Source organism: Alosa alosa, chromosome 19 (assembly GCF_017589495.1).
Source record: "Alosa alosa isolate M-15738 ecotype Scorff River chromosome 19, AALO_Geno_1.1, whole genome shotgun sequence".
Taxonomy (NCBI): Eukaryota; Metazoa; Chordata; class Actinopteri; order Clupeiformes; family Clupeidae; genus Alosa; species Alosa alosa.
In genome coordinates this window covers 17,618,383-17,633,465 of record NC_063207.1, presented here as the reverse complement: position 1 = coordinate 17,633,465, position 15,083 = coordinate 17,618,383, and the positions used below count along the sequence as shown (strand labels likewise).

General features: G+C 47.8%; 1 protein-coding gene across 1 annotated transcript in view; it reads left to right on the top strand.

Annotated features, from left to right (window-relative positions):
- The first annotated feature begins 88 nt into the window (after positions 1 to 88).
- The window catches only part of LOC125284415 (putative Polycomb group protein ASXL2), a 15,233-nt gene continuing 238 nt past the window's right edge, over positions 89 to 15,083 (top strand). Inside the window, 14 exon segments of the mRNA XM_048228352.1 lie at positions 89 to 714; positions 3,095 to 3,177; positions 3,468 to 3,470; positions 4,988 to 5,096; positions 5,314 to 5,455; positions 7,844 to 7,962; positions 8,382 to 8,592; positions 9,167 to 9,307; positions 10,151 to 10,311; positions 10,919 to 11,018; positions 11,326 to 11,431; positions 11,765 to 12,797; positions 13,046 to 13,840; positions 13,843 to 15,083. The exon segment at positions 13,843 to 15,083 is cut by the window's right edge and continues 238 nt beyond it. Of these exon segments, the coding sequence (XP_048084309.1) occupies positions 658 to 714; positions 3,095 to 3,177; positions 3,468 to 3,470; positions 4,988 to 5,096; positions 5,314 to 5,455; positions 7,844 to 7,962; positions 8,382 to 8,592; positions 9,167 to 9,307; positions 10,151 to 10,311; positions 10,919 to 11,018; positions 11,326 to 11,431; positions 11,765 to 12,797; positions 13,046 to 13,840; positions 13,843 to 14,739 (3,957 nt within the window). The 5' untranslated portion in view covers positions 89 to 657 and the 3' untranslated portion in view covers positions 14,740 to 15,083.

Genomic DNA, 15,083 nt, shown 5'->3' with positions numbered 1-15,083 from the left:
TTGTGTCAGCTGTCGAGCAGTACTTGAAAAACAAAATCAGTACTGACCTCTACAGCAGGAAAGAAAGACAAGCCAGAATGTGAAGTCCAGCAACAGATTGGAAACCAGCATGAGTGATGGTCTGTGACAGAACCATCTTCATTTTCCTGCATCTCATGTTCTCATTTCATTATAGCAGAGTGTGTTTAAAAATATATATTAAGAGTGATAACTGATTCACATCCGTATGGCATTTAACTGCAATTAAGTATGGCCTACAGTGTTCTTGTCTGTCTGTACAGCTTTTTCCAGAAAAAAGTCTGCTTTGCTATTTATTGTTACACATTGCTCTTATCAAAATCAATACTGGAGTTGAAAAAAAAATATCTCAACAGTACTGCTGCTCTTTAGCCTACTAACTATTCTTTATTTCGCCGTGATGAGGACATCTCATTTGATGTCAACTGGCCCACAAGAGGACAAAACATACCCACCTAGGATCACTGTTGTTATACAGTAAGATGACGTTTCCTTAGGGGTCAGTCACATGACTAGCGTTGTACAGTAAAAACCCAATATGGCAGAAATGGTGGCTCTTGCACGGTAACTAAAGCAACATTTCCACTCAAACAGCAAGACACACTTATAATCGGTCGACACTCCGCACCGACCGAAAACATGAGGGAGAAACAGAGGAAGAAGAAGGGGCGGACATGGGCAGAAGCAGCTAAAACGGTAAAACTACAACGATACGACGCGTTTGTTTTGATTGTTGTCCTCCTGCGCTCCCACTTGTACAACGGTGTTTATGAGTTCATGACCCGCTAGTGTAGATGGTCTATTGCGCATGAAACGCAAGGCCTGTTTGTTGTCGGAACCATTGAAGTTGGTTGGAAATAGGTTCCGTGATATGGTGGTGACACTTATTCGACGGAGCCTGTTTATTTTACTAGCTTTATCAGTTATGGCCATGAACTTTTCCATACAAACTGTCTCCCCCCGTTTGCTAACGACAGCACCAGACGTATTAGCTAGCCTAGCAGGTATTAGTTAGCATAGCTAAGCGCATGACGTCCTCAACGAACAAGTAAGCAGGCTAGCTGAGATAGCTAACTAAGCTTGGCTAGCTGGTTTAGCTAATATGAGATGCGAAACCATTTGGCAGACCAAATTTCACACAAGTTACACGTCTGTTTGTTACTTGGCAATGCTATACTGGGAACCAGTGATACTCTGTTGTCGGAATTAATGGTGTACAGACCGTATTACTGTTATGGCTAGGTAGTTATCATTAACGTAAAATGCTAAGCTGCTAACGAGCTAGCTGTCAAAACGGCTCCAGCCAGCCAACTCGATGATAACATTGCTGTCTGTGCTAGTTTGTGTAGAAACACAACCACGCTCATTTAATCGTGCTGTACATACAATGACAACATGTGGGTAAAAATAATGACACGTCTGGCAGAAAGCAGGGCACTTTGCTTATAATCATGTCGTAAATAAAAGGTAAATCAAAAGTAATATTATGTTACCTGAGCTTTCCACACGTTTTTATTGCTAACAACACTTATGTTGTTTTACCACGTGCATGTTGTCTTGCGACACAATAATGTTGTGAAATATTATTTATATGTCACATCGTCATGCCGTCTCTGGAAAGAGGGGTGGAGGGCAGGCAGACACATGGTTTCAAAGTGACTTATTGATAGTGATTGTTAGTGCAGTATTCATCTTTGTAAATATTCGTGCTAGTCTTCAACATTAAGGCCTAGGTTTCACTTACCTGGAATTACTGTCTTTCTTAAAATAACTGTCTATTTCATACCTTCGAAAGTTAAGTTGTTATCACAGCCTTGAAAGCTGGTTGAAATGCGGTATTGTTGTAAGGACAGGTAGGGCTACGATTTTCTGCAAGAGCCTTGATGGTTTCTGTTTAATTTTAAGGTAAACATTGCCTAATCTAAAAAATATTGTGGGACAATGCCAACCTGTTGCTCTTAGATGTCAAAGATAAGCCGAATATTTTGATTACGTTTTTTGGACATTGGTTTGTTTATTTGATTGAGCATGTTATCTGAAAGTTGTTTTCAATAAATGAGCTTACTTATCAAGACGTTTTGCAGTTGTATCACAGTTTCTCCACACACACACCACACACACACTGTGTACCTCAAAGGAAATGAGTCCTACTTAAGTAGGTGATGTCACAGCACACACACACACACACACACACACACACACACACACACACTACACAGCTGAGCTGGCAAGATTGATGACAGATGATTCATTAGGTGACTTAATCCAAGCACAAAATTACTGCCAGCAGCCTATCTTACCGCAGCCAGTCGATTCTGCTGTCTGGTGTAACATACAGACACAATAGTTGAACAGTTACACATACCCACACACACATGCACACACACACTCATGCAAACATGCACACACACTCAAGTAAGCTTCAATAAAGCGAATAGCCAGAACTGAGTTGGCTGTTGTAATGGGAAGATGTGATGATTTCAATAGGAAAATCCAGGCGAACATGTAGCACGCTGTTTGGGTCACTCATAGGATGCCAAAGCCATAATGCTCAGAACTTCTCTCAGGGATATGGTTTGGAAATATGTTGTTTAACTTCATTTAGCAATAAATTATCGATAAGCTGGTGGAAACTATTGATATTTTAACTAATCCTACACACTGTCACATTATTTTTTATATTTTTAAAAGGCACTAAGTTAAAAGTTTATGCACTTTGTACAGTTTTAAATTCAGTTATGTACATAATTCCAGCCTTTTGCCCTTTATTTCTTCATTTACAGATATCTTGATGTGTCATCGATTAACCTTTTATGATGTAGGGTCTATTGAATATTGCAGAATCGCTGTATTGTGATTTAAATGTTACTGTGAGCAAAGTATTCTGACGGTATCTATTTTTGAGTTACTCTATGATTCCCAGCCCTAATCAGTAAGAAGTGACCAGATGTCTTGGCCCTTAAAGTCCCCCAGTAGCCTAACTCTTTATTGTGTCAGCTAGTGTGAGTGGATGCAGTCAGTCTCAGTGTTTTCAGACTGTCAGGGGTTTTCTATAATCTTTTGTTTCCCTCTCCAGGTGTTGGAAAAGTACCCCAACACTCCCATGAGCCACAAGGAGATCCTCCAGGTCATCCAGAAGGAGCGTCTGAAGGAGATCAGGTGAGACGCAGTTGCGCTGCCCCAACTCCTCCTGAACTCCATCTCAGAGTTTCCCTCATCAGTACCTTTGTGGTTATTATGAGGCCGCTGTGATCTTTAGATGCATGCCCCTTGTGCATCACATACTTTGTTTTTCCTTCCTTTTCTTTGAGTTTGATCTTAATTCCCTAGACAGGAAGTAGATGGGTCACCCTCATCCAGCTCTAATTATCACATCTCTGTTTTTGTTTTTTGTTTTGTTTTGTTTATCTTTTGTTTTGCGTGGGTTCATTGTCTCCGTTGTTTTCCAGAAGGTAAGACTGAACACTAGTCTGCTCCACCCCCCTCCCTCTCTCTCTCTCTCTCTCTCTCTCTCCAAACCCACCCCTGGACTAACACTTCTCCAGTGTCCCTTGTGCATGCCCTTAACCGCCTGACTCCAAATCAGACAGCATGCTGAGGGCACTTACGCTAGTGCAGTTAGGACTAGCGCCCCCTACTGGCTGCAGCTGTATGGAGCTACTTATTAGTTGAGCATAATATTACATCTACCCTGAGATTCAGCTGAATCCACTAGACTCTCTGTATGTGTGGTCCCTGTGTGATAACTCCATAATAATTCTCTCACCTTTCCTGCTTGTCCCTACTCCTGGTTGCCTGATCTGTGGGTCATTCTACGGCTAACGACCTAGAGCCTTACAGTTCATGCCATGGACTTTTCATGGACAAAATATGTCACATTTGTCTGTTTTATTAATGTAGGACCGCCAAAAATAATAATAATAATAATAATAATAAGCTTAATTTGTATAGCACCTTTCATACACAGAATACAGCTCAAAGTGCTTTACATTTGGAGCACTTAACACAATTAACACAATATTAAGAATATCCACCCAATCATTTTTTTTTTTCTGAAAATGTTTAAAGTTGATAACTCCAAGCCAGAATTGGGGTCATTTTTTGCTTGTCAGAATTCACATTATGTTACAAAGTGCAAAAACTATTCCGCATTTGCCCTTGAGCGCCACCACCTTTAAACATTTTATCCCAAAAACCATTAGGTGGACAAATAAAAGATTTGTTTTATTGATAGAAAAACGAATTTAGACGATTTAACTACTTTTCTTCACAAAAATCCATGACAACCTGTGCAGTTCTAGGTGGTTTTGTGTGGAATGACGTGTGTGTGTGTGTGTGTGTGTGTGTTTGTGTGTGTTTTGGTGTATGTGTGTGTGTGTGTTGTTATAGTGTTGCAGTAAAGCACAGTGAACAGCACGCTAAACTGAGGGGTCATTTAGTCACGGCTAACATTCTAAAGACCAGAGCATCTGGATGTCTAAATGACAAGCCACTTGTACCAGTCTACTCTATTGAGATACAGGAGTAAATAATTAAAATAAGACCCTGTCCTGTAGATATCAACCTCCCTCCATGTTGAGGGTTGCACATGCATGTTGCCGAGAGCCTCAGTTGCCTTGGACTAATAGAGTGTGTGTTTTTGTTTGGCTGGTGCTGTATGTGTGTGAGGATTGTGTTTGTGTGTATCCGTTTTTGTTTACGAGAGAGGATGTATGTGTGTGTGTGTGTGTGTGTGTGTTGGGGGGGGATGGGGCTGTTAATGTTTGTGTCTGTGCATGTGAGTGTGTAGTGTTTGAAGTGTTGATGTGTGATGATGTGATCATGTGTGATCAGTAATGGACAATGGAGTCAGTTCTGCATTGTGTGTGTGTGCGCAATGTTGTTTGTGTTGTGTGGGTGGGTGTGTGACAATGGGAAGTGTGCACTAGTGGTGGCTGTGTGAGTAATTCGGTGTCCTCTGCCCTCACAGTGGGACGTCACCCCTGGCCTGTCTGAATGCCATGCTGCACACTAACTCTCGCGGGGAGGAGGGCATCTTCTACAAGGTGCCAGGCAGGATGGGAGTCTATACGCTCAAGGTGAGTCATCAGGCTGCTGCTTCAAGAGTAACAACACCAATACTGGTGGCTAACTTGGCATGAAGGATGCCCATGTATTTTATGTAGTCATTTATATATATGTATGTATGTATGTATGTACTGTATATCTATGTGATGTTTATGACCCATGTTAACATGTGTGTGCAGTTTGAGTTAAGTGACCCTGTGTGTGTGTGTGTGTGTGTGTGTTGAGCAGAAAGACATAGCGGACGTGGTGAAGGAGCTGTCGGAGGAGGGCTCAGAGGACAGCAGTGATAATCTGTCTGACAGCCGCAGCACTGAGAACAGCAGCAGCAACAACAGCAAGGAGGGCAGGAGGGGCAGATGGCGGAGGAGGGGTAATGCACACGCACACACACACACACACACACACACACACACACACACACACACACACAAAGATACAAAAACACACATACACACACACATACACACAAGCATGCGTGGGAGTGTTTGACTGACAGTGACAGTGTAAGACCTACTTTTCAAATCAGGGAGTGTTGATAAGCGTACAAAGATTTTTTTTGTGTGTGTTTTTGTTTTCTGGTGGGCACATCGTACCATGAAAACCATTGTATTTATCTGCCACTAGATTTATACAATTTGTATGATTGCTTGTCTGGATAGGAGTTTTGGTCTAATCAAGTGTGATAAACTTGTTCTGCTGCACAGATGACCAGAGGAGTCCTGTCCTCTGGTCATCTGTGTTGAGGCTCCTCTGTTTTATTTCACCTACAAAGAACCCCACCCATATCTTCAGGGTTTAGAGACTTGATAGAGAAGGAGACAAATCACTAATTGGAAAATGAATAGGGCTAGGGAGCTAAGAAGACTCTAACACTAAACATGGTAGAGTTTTGAACTGGAAGTCCTCTCCTGTAAAGTAAATACACATGGTTGGAAACGGCATGATGGATGTTTTGCCATTTGTTTATTTTCCCGTCTCTATGGCAATAGCCATGCCCATATGGCAAAAGTTGGTGTAATGTGTAGGGAGCAACTAAATGCAAAGAATAACTGATTTTTAATCCTTATTTTAGTGATTTTGGACAATATATTTACCAGATCAATTCAGATTTAAAGATGGATTCAAGTGATGTACTTTTAATGTCTATAGGAGCATCCTATGTGGCCAGACTTGCCTTAAAGGACTTTGTTTACATTCTCCATGCTTATGTCCATTTCTAACGGTCCTTGTGAAATAGACCAGCCCACGTCAGCGTTGCGCCACCTCTCTCCCATGCTACCCCACCCCAGTGTGTGTCTGTGCCCACCCCAGTGTGTGTCTGTGCCCACCACAGTGTACGTCTGTGTGCCCACCCCAGTGTGTGTCTGTGCCCACCACAGTGTACGTCTGTGCCCACCCCAGTGTGTGTCTGTGCCCACACCAGTGTACGTCTGTGCCCACCCCAGTGTACGTCTGTGTGCCCACCCCAGTGTACGTCTGTGCCCACCCCAGTGTACGTCTGTGCCCACCCCAGTGTGTGTCTGTGTGCCCACCCCAGTGTGTGTCTGTGCCCACCACAGTGTACGTCTGTGTGCCCACCCCAGTGTACGTCTGAGCCCACCCCAGTGTATGTCTGTGCCCATGTCTCCAGTGCAGGGCCCATGTCAGCTGGGAGCTGCAGCAGAGACTTACTTCCTCCCTCTTCACTGCTGTCAATTCGTCACCTCTGATCATGCAAACAGGAAACACTTTATATTTTCAGTTGAACGCTGGAGCCACTTCCTCATCTGCAACACAGCAGCATTGAGAAGCTCGGGTTCAGGGGCGACTTGAACGTTTCATTTTGCAGGATCTAAACGATTAAAACGGACTAAAGAGAGAGAGAGAGAGACACATATAGAAGTGTGCTCCAGTTAGAGGTGCAAGACCATGTTCTGAAGGGTCCCAGGGAGATCTGCTCTGTTTAATGGATCGCAAAAAGAGGCAGAAGCCTTGCACAGATCAGGAACTAACTAGTCATCTGAGGCAGAGATCAGTTATGTCTTCCTGTAAGTTTTCAGTATTAATGTCTTGTTTTTACTTTGGTGAAATAATACAAAAGTATTTTGTTGATTATTATATGACAGAAAGCAGAACATTTAGTATAAGCAGAGAGGTTTGTTGTCCTCGTGTGAGTTTTAAACAGTTGAGTAAAAGTTTTACTGCAGGAAAAAGTTATTTTTAAAAAAAATATCAGATTAAGAACAACTGATATCTATTTATCTTCTGGTAAGAAATTATGCATTGTTTGTTTGTAGCCCGTTCACTGTATTGTGGACTTGTTCATTTCACTTCTGTGCCAGCTCACACTGTGATCACGTGCATCACAGTTAATACCACATTAGTCAGCATATGGCTAACCATCAACTCAGTCATCCTCACACATGTCTGTTTATAGGAGTACACTACACTCATGTCTTCAGCTCCAGAGACACTATACAGCTCTCTATGGGTAACTCAGCTACGCTGAATTGTAGTCATTTGGTTTGTGTGCATGAGGTGTGCGTTAATGTGTGTAGACATATGGTTAGGGCTCCCTGAAAATGGTTAAAATAGTTTGTTTATCCGTGTGTGTTTTGAGCTTGTGTCTGTGTGTATATTAGTGTGCCAGTGCATGAACGACTTGTGTGTGTATGTGTTTTGTTTTTAAAGTGTGTGTGTGTGTATGTGTGTGTGTGTGTGTGTGTGTGTGTGTGTGTGTGTGTGTGCGCGCGCCCCTCGCACTGTGTGTTTCCTGCAGTTCCGGCGAAGCTGAAGTCGCAGCCGTCCTCCCCGCAGTCGCGCTGCTCCTCCCCCTCGGTTCCCTCCAGCAAGCTCATCTCGCCCTCCCAGAAGCACAGCAAGAAGGCCCTCAAGCAGGTTAGGCCCCGTCACCCTGCCCCTCCACACTCACACACCCCATCACTGGACAAAAGGATGAACTCATCACATCACACTGCTGCATGTGGTTATATGAAGTGCTTGATTTTAAAGACGAGCTCTGGTGTGTGTCTGTGCTTGTGTGTCTGTGTGTGTGTGTGTGTGTGTGTGTGTGTGTGTGTGTGTGTGTGTGTTTGAAGTGGGAGTGGGTTGATGGGGAGTTATATTAATTTCTGTGTGTGCAAATGTGTGAAGACATGGATATTTTTGTTCATGGACGTGTGCATATGTGGGTGTCTTGAGCGGTATATTATTATACGTGGCATGTTGGCATATTCGCATATTCATCAATGTGTGTGTTAGTATTGTATATTGATTTGTGTGTGTGTGTGTGTGTGTGTGTGTGTGTGTGTGTTCAGGCACTGAAGCAACAGCAGCAGAGGAACCAACGGAGGCAGTGTGTGATGGCGTCAGGTTCGAGCCCGCGACTGCTGCTGAAGAGTGTGAAGGGGCTGGCCGACAGCGTGGACGCCAAGCCAGGTAGCGCAGATTTCCCACAATCCATCTCTGCAGCCCATTCTGCCATCACAGCCTATCCACGCTTACGCTCATCCGTCTCCGGCAAGACAGGTACAGAAGATCTCTTGCACAAGCACCTCAAGCACACACACACACACACACACAAGCGATCACACACACACACACATATACACACACACACACACACACACACACACACACGCACACACACACACACACACACACACGACACACACACACACATATACACACACACACACACACACACACACACACACACACATACAGAAACCCACACACACACACACACGCACACACATACACACATACATACACACACACACACACACACACACACACATACAGAAACACACACACACACGATTGTGCATAAATACACATATATTCTCTCACATACACACAGTGATTCACACTAACATGTCAACCTGCCCACCATTCAGAAACGCTCCCCTTTAACTCACCTGCGAAAGACATGCTATAAACAAGAAAAGACAAATCTCTCACAAACACATTATAGCCACACAGCATCAAGACCATTTCATTCCAGCCAGCCATTCCTCTTCGTTGGAGTAGTGTTAGTTAGTCATGCCCTCCCTAGTGCCGTCCCTCATGTGCTGTGTGTGCCTGCTGCGTGTCCCTGCAGCGTGGGAGCTAAAACAGGTGGAGCGGCCACCCGCCAGTCCCCAGAACTCCAGCTCCTCCTCGTCCTCCTCGTCCTCAGCCAAGGCCGACTGCCCCCCCGCCAGCAGGAAGCTCTCCCAGCGCTCCAGCCGCCTCAGTGCACGTGAGTGGGCTCACTGAACGCGCAGTCTAGATAACCACACACCTTACAGTCTCTTCCTTTCTTCAAAGCACATCTCAAGACCTTTCTGTTTAATGATCACTTCTCCTCCACACCCAACACATAGCTCCATACAGATAACTTGTCTTTGTTGTACTGTTTTGTTTGTTTGTTATTGTGTTTCCTTGCCTTCCTACTATGTAAAGCGACCTTGGGTTTGAGAAAGGCACTATATTAAATAAACTTATTATTATTAATATTATTATTATTATTATTATTATTATTATTATTATTATTATAAACTTATTACAGTCACACTTCTATTCAGGATGACCCGATGTGAAATATAATAAGCCATGCCCAAATGGAGAAATTTGGGTACATTCATAATGTGCAGTGTAGATAACCACTAACCATACTGTCACTTTTCTATTAAAGTTGAATTAATGTAAAATATGAATGTATTGAATTCATTTTGAAGTCACACTACTAATTTCACACAAAAGTAGAGGCATTTGGGTGATATAAATGTGCATGTCTTTGGGCTGCTGTGTGCCTGTTTTGTCAGTACTTGATAATAAAGGTGCAAAATAGTCTTTATTGTCTACAAATCTGTAAAGCTTCTACTTACAAAAATGTTTAAAGACTTTAGGATAGGATACTGCCCCCTCAGTATTCTTCTGCATTGGATTAATTTTGTCTGCTTGACATTTTTGTCATCTGCATTTATATTATATACACATATAACTATTGGGAATAAAATGTTTCAGATGAGGAACCAGGAATCATATGCTTCTGTCTGAGGCACTGCTTCTGACCATGCGATCTTGTATCTTGTGTCCTTAGGGCAACTGAAACGTAGCCGGTGCGAGATCGACGTGGAGACGCCCGACTCCATCCTGGTCAACACCAACCTGCGTGCCCTCTTTAACAAGCACAACTTCTCCGCCCTGCCGCACGAGTGCCAGCTGAAGCTGCTCAAGCTGCTGCCCGAGGTGGACCAGCAGGTGGGCACCCTCACCGGCCATGTCAGCCCACGGATCTGAGTGTTTTACTTTGCGTGTGTGTGTGTGTGTGTGTGTGTGTGTGTGTGTGTGTGTGTGTGTGTGTGTGTGTGTGTGTGTGTGTTTCTGTATATGTACTGTTACAAGTATGTACATATGTGTTGTCATCAGTGTGCATGTATTATTATCAGTGTGCGGGCATGCATGCTGGCATTGACTGCCGCTACGCCCATGAAAGGACACATGCCAGGGCACCATCTGTTGTGAAGATGAGAGAGAGACGTAATTAAGAGATTAGTGCGAGGCACTGGCCCCGCTCTCCCGTTAAAGACAACGCGGTTTGGTGTTAGGGGAGCGCTAGGAAGAGGAAGGTCCTTACAATAACCCACAATAGCACTGTGCCAAATTAGGTGATGATCATGGCAGTAGTCATTGTGATAATGGTGATGATGGTGGAAATGAGGTTGATGGTGATGATTATGACATGAGTTGATTAGGTGGTTGTCATATTTGTAATAATAATAATGACAGTGCTGGTAATGTTGATTTTCACGATGATATTGATGTTGATGACCACGATGATGGATGCCATATTGCCCGTTCTTCACAGGCTTGCATGGACGGCCCTGTCCTGAAGGTAACCAGCTCTGCCTTAAACAACGAGTTCTTCACCTCGGCAGCCCAGTCCTGGAAGGATCGGCTCTCTGAAGGTTTGACTCTTTGTCTACTTTAAAAAAGTCAGTGTCCCTCTGAAGTTCAGAGAAAAAAAGTCTGCTCAGTACACCACTTTGACATGAGACATGAAAAGTGGCTCTCCATCAGGGTTTACATCTAGGGTTCCCCCCACTGGAGTTTCTGAAGAAAAAAAAGTATTTTTCTTTTATTTACTTATTGTTTGATGAAATGTTGCCATGTGCAGTTGATTCTAGTGAAGGCCAGTTGTGTGTAGTATAGCTAAAGCCTCCCAGGAGTCCTGGTGTCCTGGCACTCCCTCTGACACGCCGGTGTGTTTTGCAGGTGAGTTCACGCCTGAGCTGAGACTGCGGATGAGGCAGGAGTTTGAGAAGGAGAAGAAGGTGGAGCTGTGGAAGGAGCGCTTCTTTGAGAGTTACTACGGCGAGCAGTAAGTCATGCCAGAGGTAGTTCCCCCACAACCCATGTTGCACATTCTTGGCACATGAGTCACTGCCATCACCTGTTTTGCTGTGGTCAGATGAACTGTTGGGAGACGTGTTAGCAGCAGAGGCATTGAGAGGTGTCATGCTTGTGTACTGTCCCATGTGGCATGAATGTCAAGCATGAATCTAGTGAGACAGAAAGGCCCTAGATAATAGACCCTAATAGACCCTAGATAATAAGACTGTGACCTCCAGTCATTTTTTTTGTACCTTTTTGTGTCCTTGTAGTTTGTGCTGTTTGTCAACTCCTGTATTTCTCTCTTGCGTCCCCTGCACAGCTCTGGTTTGACGTTAGAAGAGTCCAGAGAGCTCCTCGATGCTGAGGGGAAAGAAGCTCCTGTTCAGGAGCCGGCCGAGCTTCCCTGTAAAAAATCAGCCGGACAGGCCACCGTGGACATTCAGGAACAGAGCCAAGGCTTCCAGCCATCTCCCACAGAATCGGAATCCAAACCTGCGCCAGAGAAACCGGTCAGCCAGGCGGCGTCCAGCAGTGTCCGGTCTTCTGAGCTGCCGCAGAGAAGGTCACAGGCCACCCCAGTGGGCTCCTATACCCCCACACTCACGCGGTCGATGTCCCTCAAGGCAGAGGCCAGTCTTGCAGCAGCAGCAACACGGGAGGCCCCCACCCCAGAAACAGCCCCAGCCCCTACAGCCCCAGCCCCAGCCCCTACAGCCCCAGCCCCTACAGCCCCAGCCCCTACAGCCCCAGCCCCTACAGCCCTAGCCCCTACAGCCCCAGCCCCTACAGCCCCAGCCCCTACAGCCCCAGCCCCTACCCCAGCCCCTGTTCCAGCCCCTACTCCAGCTCAGGAAAGACCCACTCCAGCTGCATCCCCAGCTCCATCCCCTACAACAGCCCCTGTCCCGGCTCCCTCCCCAGCCATCAGTCCCCCTCATCCTCATCCTCCTCCTCCTCCTCCTCCTCCTCCTTCTACTGCTGCTCCGACTGCTGCTGCCTCACCTGCACCACTGGCCTCCGGCACTCCACATAGAGATGAGAAGACCCAGGCTGCTCGCAAGGACAGTCCAGGAACCACATCAGCAGCAGCAGCAGCAGAGAGCCATGTGACCTCTCCTGCTCCCTCCGCACCCCACGAGCCGCTGAAGAGGAAGTCCTCCAGCCAGCAGGAGGCAGAAGCGAGCCCTGAGAAGAAGTTGTGCCCGACTCAACCAGCAGGAGCGTCAGCCGTCACAGCAGCCTCATCCTCCTCCTCACCCCCCACCACCACAACCTCTTCATCACTGCCATCACCTGCAGCATCAGCGCCTGCTGTCACTCCCACTAAAGAGCAGAGGGTACCTCCACTCATTGTACGTTTGGGCTTGGTGGCCCATCCACATTTGTTATGTATCTGTGTGGCATTCTTTGTGTGACAGTGTGTTGATTTGTCTGGATTGCTCATTTTTGTTGATACAATATTTTCAAAATATATAACTTAAATTATCTTATTTTTTTCCATTTCTGTCTGATGGTGTGTGTCATATAACTACATAATATAATCTATTATTTTTGTGATATAATGTGATTTATCTAATGTGAGCATCCTTGCTCCTTTCAGATCCCTGTATCTCGTATCCTGGCAGCTGCTGCTCCTCCCCCCAGTCCGGTGTCGCCCAGAGCCCCTCTGGTGGTGGCCCCCCCTCGCTCGGGCCGCACCGGCGCCCGCACGCTGGCCGACATCAAGGCCAAAGCCCAGCAGGCGCGTGCCCAGAGGGCAGCCGCTGCCGCAGCAGGCACTTCCCCGCATGGGGCAGGGCCTGGATCTGGTGGGGGCAGTGCCCCCTCAACCCCCACGTCGCTGTCCAGTGGCAGCGAGACGCCATCCCCGGTCAAACTCAGTCCCGCGTCACCAGCCCACGCTGGTCGTCTCTCTCACACGCCCCCCAGCGCCACCGCAGCTACGGACATCAGAGCTGCGTCGGGGTCGCACAGCAACCAGTCCCACTCGCATGCCCTTTTCAAGCCCTCGCTCGCGCACCTCCAGAGACCTCCGGTGTCCGGCCCCGGGGGAAACACGGCGGCTGTGGCGGCGGCGCTTTCGTTCGCCGCCTCTCTCAAGTCCAGCTCGTCCATCCCAGCCAACAACCCGCTGGTCACGCAGCTGCTGCAGGGCAAAGAGATCCCCCTGGAGAAGATCCTGCCCAAGCCCCTGGCCCGCGGCGAGCACCCCCCCACCACCACCACCACCACCACCATCACCACCACCATCATCCGCCCGCCTCCAGCACCGCGCATGACGAGCAGAGCAGGCTTCGTCAGCAGGTCCCAGGTCAGCTGGCGACGCACAGTCCCCCGGGCACCTCTGGCCCCGCCAGGCCTGGTTTCAGAGGAGAGCAGGCCTCCTCTCACCAGCAGCGCGAGATGCTGGACAAGGAGACCCAGGAGCAGATCCTTCAGGTGTTCATGCGGGGCCAGGCGTACAGCCCTGCGGTCCCCCAGCATGACACTCGAGCGCTGGGCATCCCTCCACAGTCGCTGCCTCTCCAGAGCTGCGCTGACCGGCCCTTCTGCCCCGCGGGGCTGCTGAGCCGAAAGCGCCGCTCCCGGCCAGCCATGTCGGGCCACTACCTGCTCAACGTGTCCACCTACGGCCGCTCCGACGCCAGCAAGCGCGCCCTCCTGTCCGTCCCGCAGGCCAGCCTAAAGACAGAGAGCCTCGAGGCGGGGGAGGGGGGGCATGTGAAGGAGGAGGAGGCCGAGGAGAGGAGGGCGGGCCTGGGGGAGGAAGAGGAGGAGAAGGGGGTGAAGATCGAGGAGCCCGGGAGCCCACAGAGGTGCTCGTGGACGAAGCAAATGAGCGGCAATACCAGCAACGCACACAGCGGCTCACACGCCACCACCAGCAGCAGCGGCCACTCTGAGAGCCCGTCACTGGGCCCCTGCTCCTACGGGGGCACCATCAGCATGTCCGTCCCCCCCGCGCTCAACCACACCTCGACCGGCTCCGGCGCTGCTGTCTCCGCCGACTCCCCCGCCTCCGCTCAGACGTCATCCGAGGCCGACGCCGGCAGCGGCAGCGTGATGTCCTTCTCCGTCACTGTGACGACCATCCCCGCCGGTCACCCGGGCAGCAACCCGGGCGAGGACTCCCCCGAGCAGGTGTTCATGGAGGGCAGCGCCATGGAGGAGGTGCAGTCCAAGTGCTACTGCCGCCTCAAGGCCATGATCATGTGCAAGGGCTGCGGAGCCTTCTGCCACGATGACTGCATCGGGCCCTCCAAGCTCTGCGTCTCCTGCCTGGTGGTACGATGAGCGCAGTGGTGGGTGACGCCCGGGAGGTGCTGAGACACGACACTCTGCCTGAGTCTCTGTGTGTAGAGAGAGAGAGAGAGAGAGAGAGAGAGAGAGAAGGAGAAGGAGGGAGCAAAGGAGGCATGGTGTGCAGGTGTTCAGGATCGTTGTCGTCTGGAGCCGGAGGCGAGTGGGTTCCGTTCTGACACGGAGCCTCCCTATCTGCCTCCCTATCACCTCTCCTCATCATCAGTTGGAGGCAAAACAAGCACCTTGACTTTCAAAAAAAAAAAAGAAAAGAAAAACCTGAGACACAACTTTGAGTAGTGGCAATATTTTCTAACTCTGATGTTTTGTTTTGCTCA